Here is an 11883-nt window from a genome sequence, read left to right on the forward strand (position 1 = left end):
TGGATAAAAGTAGAGAATAATAAGTTAGCACTTGAATATGATTTAGATTCATATACAGAGCAAATCAGAGATGTTTATATAACTAAATTTTTAAACCTCTGGTATACTAAAATAGGGACTCAATTTAGAATCGCTGTTTGCAATAATGCTATGAGTATTGATCAAACATTGTCTGGGTTTAATATCAATGCATCCAACATTAAAATCAGTTCAGATTACTTTGTACAAAGAATCGGTTTTAGTAAAACTGCATATCCGATAAATGGTAGAGAGTATCATAAAATTCAGTTTTTAGATAAAACAAAGGCTGTATTCTTCGAATAAATTATCTAACTCCAACGATTTTATCTAATTAAATTATATGAAAACAGTGAAATTGGTTAGCAATATTATTGATTCTATTGAGAGATTAATTCAAAACATAAGGAAGCTGTATTACACAATAAAGAACAAGCGCAATGCTAAAATTACAAAATGATAAAACAAAAAAAATCATATATAACTAATATATATGACTAAACATCGAAAATGCATATTTACATGGAACCATATATCAAGCGAACTTACAGAAGAACAAATTATAGAATTGAAAGCTTATTATCAAACATATCATCGAAAATGTTGGGCTTATAAGCGGGCTGTGAAACGTTTCAAAAAATGGAAATTATTAGGGAATTCATTGTCTATCATATTTGCATCAAGCGGATTCGCCTCCTCTATAGCGACTGGTGGCATTGCTTTGATCACAATATCAACAATTTCATTATTGATTCAGGCTTTGATGATACATAAGAATCTCGAACTAAAAATTCATAACTCCATATATGCTTACCAAAGCTATCAACACCTTTTGAACTCTATTAAAAGCGCTATGAGAAGTGGCTATTATAATCCGTCTAGCATCCTAAATACAATGAAAAGCATTGACGATTACATATGTGATACCGGTCCAATAATCGATCGGTATCTGCTCAAGTATGATGATAAATTTACCAAATAATCCGTGCGATCTGGGACGATTTTAATGCTAAAATTTCAGCCCAATATCTATCATTAAAAGCTCGCGTTTTTTTTGATTTAGTAACACACATGAAATTGTATGGGATACCGAGCATTTTAAACAGCTGTCTTATAATATATTTCGTTGAGATCATCCTCTTTCTTCTTTTATTTATAGATGGAAGAATAGTATCGATCTCATGAAACACTTTGTAAATCTTATCGCGCTGATTATGAGACAATTGAACTCCATTTTTAATACATAAATCGTTTAAAACATTCTCAACATGGTATTTACGATGATAGATGCTTTTACGCCATATCTTGTGTATGTTCTCGTAAAAATCGAAATACTCATTGTAATAAATAGAACCATGAACCAAACCGCAATTAATACAAACATTTATACCGTTTTGATTTGACATATCCTGCTTACTACAGCATGGCTCAGCATCCTTGTTACCTTCTATCAATAGTTGATCGCATAAAGGGCATATAGGTTCTTTTAAAATTTTTAATTCATCGTGGATTTCAGAATTACAAACCATTATATATATAACACACATAACTTCACGGCACAGCTGTGTTTGGCAGTAAATTTTAGAATAAACTTTTTGAGTAAACTTTTTGAGTAAATTTTACTCAAAAAGTTTATATATAAAAAACTTTTTGTGAAGTTTTTGATTGGCTAAAAAATCATATGAAGAAGCATTTTAAATATTAATCATTTCAAAACCGTTGGGGTTCCAGCCCTGATTTGCATATGTCAACCTAAGCCAAAACCAAAAAACGAACCAACTTTTCAACCAAATGGTTTAATTATGGGCAAGAATTCATGCATTATTAAATATTAATCATGTCACTACACGGCTGGGGGTACACACCTGAATTTCCATATTTTATTTTTTAGTATAAGAGCCCAACCAGTCCATACATTAGGACGGTTTAAATATTTTCAGATTCCAGCATCTATACATAAATATAAAAAATATATTTATATACCATAAAAGCTGTGTAAGCAAACCAAATTATTAATATTATACAAGCTTCAAATTAAGAAAGCTGTTATTGGTTATATCACCATCTATATGAATGATATCACCATCAACTGATTCAATATCATTAAAAACCTCAAAAACGAATTTATCGACTTGATATAGCCTAAAACCATGCCCATTGCTAACGTTAAATACCATTCCTGAATCAGTCATTTTTGGTTTCAAAATTTTCCTCTTGGCAATATAAAGAATATCACCAGACTCATTAGCACCCCAACCTGGATACAAGCTATGGATAAACCATATATCATCCAGCATCTCGATTGTTTCCATTTCAACCAGTTGTTTGTTCATCTATATAATTATACTATATAACAATTCTTTAAGTCACTTTTTATAGTACGTTAATTTTGATATTTCCAGTTTTAAACGCACTATAAAAAACACTTAAGGAAATAATATATAGTATATATAATGGGACGAAATAAAAAATACGATAATGAAGAAGACAGACAAAACGCTATTAAGGAAAGCAAGACCAGATATATGCTAAACAAATCATGGATATGTGATGCATGTCAACATGACTACACGCTCGCTGGAAAGCACTCTCACATGAGGACCAAGAAGCATATTAAAAATACTGTTATCAAGGCTATTGAAGACCAGTACAACATAATACCAGCTGAAAACATATAAAGCAATATTATATAATTATATATTGTATAGCACAGTATATATGAATTGCTTTTATCTGTTGCCTTAGGTGACCAAAAATATATTTATTTCTGGTTATCTTTTAAACGCACCAAAAAAATCTCAAAAATAATTTTTACTATAAAGGACTTAAAGAAATGGTAATTCTATATAGTACACAAAAATGGAAAAAAATATCTCATATATTAATATGAATGAATTAGATCTAGAAAAATTATCTAAAACTGAACTCATAAAACTAGTATTATCACTAAAAGCCGAACCAAAAGCACACGAGCACAAAAAGGTCGAGCCGAAAGCACACGAGCCCCAGAAGCCGAATCAAAGCCCCACCCCCTCGCGTAAAATACCAAAAAAGAAGACATACCAATCTCATTCAAATACTCCTAAACCAATAACAAAAACCCATAATACTCTTAAACAACTATCAAAAAGTTACCTGAGGGATGCAAAGGCACTAGGCTATAAATGGATAGATCTTGTAAAAAACTCAACAAGGAAAAAAGTAATCAATAAAATTCAAAAATATAAGAACGATAAGACCTTAAACAGGACACTCAATGAATTTAATTTCGATGACAGTATTTTTGATACAACATCCAATGACCAACCTCTATTCAAAATAACTGAAATCGGAAATACGGTAAATAAAAAGTACAATGCTTACACAAATGAATTTAAAATAATTGTACGCAAAAATTTCATAGGTAATAAAAATGACGTTTTCAGTGTCTTTGAAAAAATGGTTGAAATGACAATAAAGAAAAGACAGTTAAAACCAAATGATAGGTTCAGATTGGTAATTTCAAATAATGAATTAACACATCCGATTTCAACAAAATTGTTAAAAGTTTCTGATTTCAAGTTAAATCAACTTTTAGATGTAATCAATACGTTGGAGTATAAAGAAATAAATTTAGAAAATTGCAAAATAATTATTCAATCTGTTAAAATACCTTCAGGTAAAGGTCGACTATATTTATCAAAACAAACAGTAAATAGGAAACAATGCATTATCACAATAAAAAACACCGACTCAATATGCCTTGCTAGGGCAATAGTAACAGGTTATGCTAATTTACACCCTGAGAATTACACTACAACTCAGTTGAAAGATGGATTCAATAAAAGTAGGAAACTACAACAAATTCAAGCCAAAGAACTTCATAATAATGCTAATGTTGAAATTAATGATTATGGAAATTCTTTAGAAGATGTAAATAGCTTTGCATCACATTTAGATATTGAGATTAACATTATCGATTCTGAGCAGTTCAATGAAATCATATATACATCCAATAATGGTAAAACGGATAAAATTTATTTATACAAAACACGGAATCATTTTGATGTCATAAAATCAATGACAGCCTTTTTAGATGTAGCATATTACTGCCATTCTTGCAAAAAAGCTTACACGAGACGTGATAAACACAAATGCCCCCAAAAATGTCTATCTTGTTTCAAATATTTTCCAGATGGAAATAAATGTAATGGTAAAGACGTTACATGTAATCAATGCAATCGTGTTTTTCATGGTAATACTTGCTTCAAAAACCATACTAGTAACCGATCGAAAAAAGATAGTGATGATTCAGTATGTAGCAGTGTAGCAAAATGTTTAAAATGCAATCAAATCATACTAAAACCATATATTAAAATACATAAATGCGGTTTCAAAATGTGTAATAATTGTAATAAATATTGTGAAAGCAAACATGAATGTTTCATGAAAAAGATAAAAGTTATGGGTGGAAATTGCATCAAAAATAGCAAAAAACCATGCCGATTAAATAAAAACATTCTCAAAAAAGATTATTGCTACTCATGTAAAACGTATAATGAAAAATATTTATTTTTTGATTTCGAATGTACCCAAAACACTGGAATACACGAAGTCAATTTAGCTATCTGTCATGATTTCGATGGTAATGAATTAATCTTCAATGATATTAATAGTTTTTGTAATAAAATCGTCAATGAAAAATATAAAGGATATACACTTTTGGCTCATAATAGCAAAGGGTATGACAGTCATTTTATACTAAAATGGTGTATAGATAATGGTTTCAAACCTTATTGTATTTACAATGGTGCAAAAATTATGATGATGGAAATTTCACAATTAAGAATCAAAATAATCGACAGCTTAAATTTCATTCAACAATCGTTATCATCGTTTCCTAAAACGTTTGGTTTAAACGAGTTGAAAAAAGGATATTTTCCACATTATTTCAACAAAGTTTGTAATCAAAAGTATATAGGAGAGATGCCTTCCAAAAAACATTATGGCTATAATCAAATGAAAACAGAAGATAGACAGAAATTTTTACAATGGTATGACGATCGTGTTAATGAAAATTATGTTTTCATTTTCACATTTCATTACAAGATTTTATAAATGAAGAAAATATTGATCCACTAAAATACATCACAATAGCTGGTGTTTGTATGGCTATTTATAGAGGTAATTATATGCCTAAAAATACCATAGCTGTAGTTGATAACGTTGTTCAAACAGAAAACCATAGTGCAGTCAGTATTGCATGGCTTGATTACATTGCTGAGAAAAATAATATTAAAATTCAACATGCCTTAGAAGGTGGCGAAAAAGTTATCAATAACAAATTAAAAGTAGATGGATTTTGTGAATCTACAAATACTGTTTATGAATTTCAAGGTTGTTTCTGGCATGGTTGTCCAGATTGTTACAAGCCTGATGTAATCAATAATAAGAATCAATGCGATATGGGTACTTTATATAATAAAACAAAAGCTAAAAACAACAAAATAACGAGTGCTGGTTACAATCTTATTGAGATGTGGGAATGTAAATTAAAAAAGGATAAAAGTTTTCAGAAATATTATAAAAATGATTTGAATAGAGAAGTGGTTGGACCACTAAACCCAAGGGATGGATTTTTCGGAGGAAGGACTAATGCTTCCAAGCTCTTATACAATTTCAAAGATGGTGAATATGGTAAATATGTTGATTTCTGCTCCTTGTACCCAACTGTCCAGTTCTACAAGAAATATCCCATAGGTCATCCTGAAAAAATTATATCGCCAGAAAAATACGATAAGAAATGGTATGGATTCATAAAATGTAAAATTTTGGCACCAAGAGAACTATACCATCCTGTTCTGCCTCAAAAAATAAAATGTGAAAATTCTGAAAAGCTAATGTTCCCTCTGTGTATATCATGTGCTAAATCAAAGCAACAAGAAAGATGCCAACATAATGAAAATGAACGATCATTCATAGGCACATGGACAACCGATGAAGTCAACAAAGCCATTGAAAAAGGGTATAGAATTACAAAAATATATGAAGTTTGGCATTTTGAAAACTCATCCGACGATCTATTCAAGGGATATATAAAAAAATTTATGAAACTCAAACTTGAATCAACGAAATATAATTTTAAAAATAACAATGACGAGATGAATTTCAGAAATAAAGTCAAAAAGAATTTAGATATTGATTTAGGTGAATTAAATGAAAATTCAGGTTTACGAGCCATTGCAAAAATGTGTTTAAACTCACTTTGGGGGAAATTTGGTCAACGAAATAACATGAATCAGTGCAAATACGTAACTGATATAAATGAATTTTATCAAGTAGTTCTCGACGATACTATAGGTAATTTAAACATGAATTTCATAACCGATGAGATGGTACAGATGAGTTACACTTATAAGGATCAGTTTGTTGATAATTCCTATAATACAAATATCTATGTAGCCTGTTTCACGACTAGCAGTGCACGGTTAATGTTGTATGAAAAACTAGACTATTTAGATAAACAGGTATTATATTTTGATACAGATAGTATTGTGTATATCGAATCTCAAAATAGTAAGGTGATAGAAACAGGTGATATGTTAGGTGATTTAACAGATGAATTAGGGGGTGAAGCTATAAATAATACATTCGTTTCTGGAGGTCCAAAGAATTACAGTTTCACATATGGAAATAATAAACAGAAATGTGTTATTAAAGGTTTCAGGTTAAACCATGAAAATTCCCAGATACTGAATCACGCAAATATGATTAAAATTGTAAAGAACGAAATCAAAGAACTCACATTAGTAAATGAAAATAAAATTACCAGACAGAATAAACAAATTGTAAACAAATATGAAGAAAAGGTATACACCTTTGGATATGACAAGCGCGCAATAAAATACATATCAGATACCAATATAGAAACATATCCATATGGATATTAATTTGACCTAGGGTTTGAGCAGAGCAAGCGATTTGATTTTTAAACGCACTAAGATCCAAGATTTTTAAAAAAGAGTATAAGAAGTTTTCAGGCTTGGTTTTACAGGCTTGGTTTTCTAGGGTTTGAATTTCAGTTTTTGATTCTAATATTTGATTCCAATATTTGAATCCATTTTTGTCCCATATTTTGTATCCAGCACTGGAAGTAGTGATGTACTACATCTCTAAGGCAAAACAGGATGTATTCAGAATTGATAAAGTGATCCGTAGAGACTACAAAAAGAAACACGCTCTTGTCAAATGGAAGGGATATAATGATGACTTTAACAGCTGGATTCCAATGAAAGATTTACAACATATTTAAACGCACTATTAATGATATAAGAAAAAAATGTGTCCTAATATTATATGAATAAACCAGAAATACAAAACAACAAATTATCTGATTTAATCAATGAAATAATATCAAATCAAGATACGAACAGTTGCTCTAAACATACAATATCTATACTAAAACTTGTGATAGCCCTCAATCATAGAGCTCAATTAAATGAAAAAATATTATTCCATCTACAATCCATCTCAAATTTAAATTCCATAAAAAAACATCTTCGAGCTACAACAACTCAGTAATCATCTAAATTCTCAAATGAAAAAAATTGATATTTTAAAATCACAAATCATCAATTCAAACATTAAAAAAATAGAAATCATTATAAGAGATGATAATATAGATATAACTGAATGTTGAAATGACCCATCCACTATAAACGCACTAAGATGCAAGATTTTTAAAAAAGAGTATAAGAAGTTTTCAGGCTTGGTTTTACAGGCTTGGTTTTCTAGGGTTTGAATTTCAGTTTTTGATTCTAATATTTGATTCCAATATTTGAATCCATTTTTGTCCCATATTTTGTATCCAGCACTGGAAGTAGTGATGTACTACATCTCTAAGGCAAATTTGCCTCAGAGTGTAGTACATTACTACTAACAACAGGACACAAAAACAGCGAGGATTGAAATGCACCAATCACAGCTGTTGAAAACCAACCAATCACAGCGCAGCAGCGTGCTTTATAAGTTCACACACAACCAGTCGACCTTATCGCCTGATGAAGACTAGCAGTGTGCAGTCGAAACGTCGCGATCTCCATCACACGTGACTACGTCGTGAGACAAACGAAAAATAATTTATTATTGTACTCTACCACGATGAATAACCACAACAGCGTGCTTTATAAGTTCACACACAACCAGTCAACCTTATCGCCTGATGAAGACTAGCAGTGTGAGCCGAAACTTCGCGATCTCCATCACACGTGACTACGTCGTGAGACAAACGAAAAGTAATTTATTATTGTACTCTACCACGATGAATAACCACAACATTTTTTACAATTTAATACAGTTATACAGACTAGCTATTAAAGCCACTCAGTTCAGCCTAGTGATTTTCAAGACTTTTTCCTGAGAGCTCTTCAATAAATTGTTCGAAAGATGTGTGTTTTGTGGTCTTTCTGATTAAATTATATTCAGAAATAACAAAACGTATTAAAGGCTCTGCTTTGATGCTTTTTGTTGTAGCTTTTTCATCTCAAGTGCTCTTGGGAATGTTGTTAAAGTCACGATGTTTTCTGTGCTGGATTACCAGACGTTGGTTTTAACTTTCATCTCAGTGCGTTTAAGTGAATAGTAGAAGCCTTTAAAGTCATACCAGACAACTCCATGGCCTTGAGAAGAATGAGACCCGTTAAGATACAAACCGTTAATATTTGAGGCGTGGCAAGACTTGTACCACCAGCCTCCTTGAAAGCTCTGGGCACAGTTGCTGCTGATGAGATCATTGTCGTTATCCTTCGTAGTAAACTGCATACCACTAAAGAAGAAAACAGAATGGTGATTTTGAATGATAATTTTAAAGTGTTTTCTAAATGGAATGATGCAAGTTTGAAAGAAAGAAAAAAAGAAAGAAAGAAAGAAGCCTGATAGTAAGAAATAAAGAAAGAAAGCAAGCAAGTAAACAAGCAAGCAAGCAGGCAGACAGGCAGACAGGCAGACAGGCAGACAGGCAGACAGGCAGACAGGCAGACAGGCAGACAGGCAGACAGGCAGACAGGCAGACAGGCAGACAGGCAGGCAGGCAGGCAGGCAAGCAGGCAGACAGGCAGACAGGCAGACAGGCAGACAGGCAGACAGGCAGACAGGCAGACAGGCAGACAGGCAGACAGGCAGACAGGCAGACAGGCAGACAGGCAGACAGGCAGGCAGGCAGGCAGGCAGGCAAGCAGACAGGCAGACAGGCAGACAGGCAGACAGGCAGGCAGGCAGGCAGGCAGGCAGGCAGGCAGGCAGGCAGGCAGGCAGGCAAGCAAGCAGGCAAGCAGGCAAGCAGGCAGGCAGGCAGGCAGGCAGGCAGGCAGGCAGGCAGGCAGGCAGGCAGGCAGGCAGGCAGGCAGGCAAGCAAGCAAGAAAGAAAGAAAGAAAAAAAGAAAAGCACCAGCCTATATAACAACAACGAGACTAGGGAGTGTTAGTCGTGGTGCTCTTGTATATAAACAAAGATATAAAACAAAAATAGACTTATTACGTGTAGCAAAGAATACGTGTTTTACATATGACACTGACAGCTAGAAAATAGTCCAAAAATATCCTCAGATACTACGTCACTACTACATATACTTGCTAAAAAGAACAGAGTGATAGCATTATTCTGATGACCAGAGGCAAATTTTTCCAAAGCTCATTTCCTCTAAACTGGAATGGTAAGACCAATATATTGGGCGGTTATGAAATTGACACAGTCTACTTAACCGAAGGTGAAATCACCTAACATGGTCGACCCTAAATAATGACGGCAACAAACATGTTGAGAACCAATTTGGTTAGTGGTAGAAACTGCTTTACTTATCCTAACTTTCGAAAAGAAATTGCTCTAATAGCTAAAGTTGTTATTCTGATTAAATATTAATTAACTTTCTTTACTTTGCTGAATTGTGGGTATCCATGGAGTTACCAGCCGTTCCAAAGTATCCTCCAATCGAAAGCCGGTACTTATCTCCCTCGTCTGCCACCTTAAAAGTCGTATACTCAGCGTATCTGATATCTCCATCAAAGTCCTCCAGGTCAACTCTCAGCATGACGTCATCAGCAGCTGTCAAACGGTGAAGATTGTCATTTCCAAGCCAGAACTCGCCGTTCAGATCTCTAAACCCATTTTTGTAGGATTCCCATCCAAGATAGAAGTCAACAGAGCCGTCTAAACGTCTTTGGAAAACGGTCCAACCTCCACCTTCCGTGGTCATGTCACACAACACTTGTATTGGTTTGCCGCCATCTGGAGCGATGGTGTACACGCCATTGGATGTGAATCCATCTTGAAAGAGTTGGTCGCAGCTTTTGATTGGCTCTTTTATTGATAAAAAGAGAAAAATGTTAATCACTGAGGTGTTTGAAAAAGGTTCTCTGTAACGGAGTTCCCATCAAAAAGTTTGTGATTAAACAGACCTAAACTTACCGCATAGTTTTCCTTTATATCCATCCTTACATTTACATCGTACGCTGTTATTTTCATAGTTAGGAATGCAAATTCCACCTTCACCACAAGGCGAGCTGTCTGTCTCACAGGAACTCTAAGAATATATACTAACATGTTACTTTTATTACGACTTTAAAATGCTTTTCTCCCTTTATTCGTTTCCTTTCGTGATTGCCTTTTATCATTGACCAACTAAATTAAACGCAGATTAAATGTAGTCGTTTATTCTAGAAAGCCAAATAAAAGGACGAAGGCGGCTTAAGTGGACATATTTTTGTATTGTATGACATCGCACTTTTGAGCGAAAACTAAGATTAAAACGTTTCTTGCCAGCTGGGTCCTTAGTAGAACTCTTAGTATTTACAAAAATAAAAAAAGAGTTGCGAACAGAGAAAGCCAAAACTGAAAACTTAAACTCGCGCACATATTATAAATTTATTTTCCGAAAGTTCTTGATAAACACCTACAAAGCAGACTAAGGAGAGTATGTGTAATGAGGACTTCTGCAACCTTCGATAATTTGTATTGTAGTCACTAACTGAGATGTAATGTACAAAGTTTGTTTTAATTTTCAATAGGCCTATCTAGAACGGTAACAATGGAATAAGCTACTCAGTAATAAAAAATGCCAACTAATTACGAATTGAACACAAAAAGTGTAATCCTCGGGCAGCTGTCCTCGGAAAGTCGCTCTTCATGTTTTCAAATCTTTGCAGAACTTTGTCGAAATTTTGTTACTTTGTATTCAGTTCTTATAAAACCGAACTAAAAAACTGCATGTAAATTTAACTCTGTCGTTGTAGCCATCGTATTTTCAATCAATGTTTCCAATCCGTAAGCAAGTTTTCATCATGAGAAATACTTTACGCTGTTATTCATCTTAGCTATCTGCATTATAAATCAACTTTGTACATTACACCGAAGAACTGACTTTTGAAAAAAAATTCTAACAACACTTGCATTATGTATCTTGGCAAAAAATTATTATAAAGAGTTTGTGTACTCCTAAAGACTCGTTAATCGTCTTTTGAGTGGTTAAAAACAACATTTAATGCTACACGAGTGCATTTTACCTGTAGTCCTCTGTAAATGAAACCTTGATCCTCTGTGAAGTTGACATGACCTGAGAATCGATCGGAGTCACTCAGTTGACACTTGAATCTGCCAGCGTCGTTCTTGGTGGTTCCAAAATTGTAAGACTGACATCGCTCTTCCTCGACGCACTCAAGCCGACAAGAACTTTCCGACTCAATTTCAACCTCTTTTATCACGCTTCCATTGAGCTTTTGTCCTGCTATGGCTTTAGCAAAGTTGACAGCTTTAAAATCTGGTTCCGAAATACGGCTTATACCGTATACACAGTATACAGCCGCGCAGACAAGAGCTGGAATCGAGAGATGCAT

The 11883-nt window shown here is 33.5% G+C and overlaps 1 protein-coding gene across 1 annotated transcript; it reads right to left on the reverse strand.

The window, feature by feature from the left end:
- Positions 1 to 8558: 8558 nt before the first annotated feature.
- LOC144642487 (microfibril-associated glycoprotein 4-like) lies at positions 8559 to 11883 on the reverse strand. Its single transcript, XM_078501449.1, has 4 exons — positions 11554 to 11883; positions 10460 to 10574; positions 9928 to 10351; positions 8559 to 8821 (listed from the first exon to the last, which is right to left on the reverse strand). Exons 1-4 carry the CDS (start codon positions 11881 to 11883, stop codon positions 8590 to 8592), a joined length of 1101 nt encoding a protein of 366 aa, XP_078357575.1. The 3' UTR covers positions 8559 to 8589.

The sequence above is a fragment of the Oculina patagonica genome, chromosome 2 (genome assembly GCF_052425735.1).
Source record: "Oculina patagonica isolate OP01 chromosome 2, crgOcupat, whole genome shotgun sequence".
Classification (NCBI taxonomy): domain Eukaryota; kingdom Metazoa; phylum Cnidaria; class Anthozoa; order Scleractinia; family Oculinidae; genus Oculina; species Oculina patagonica.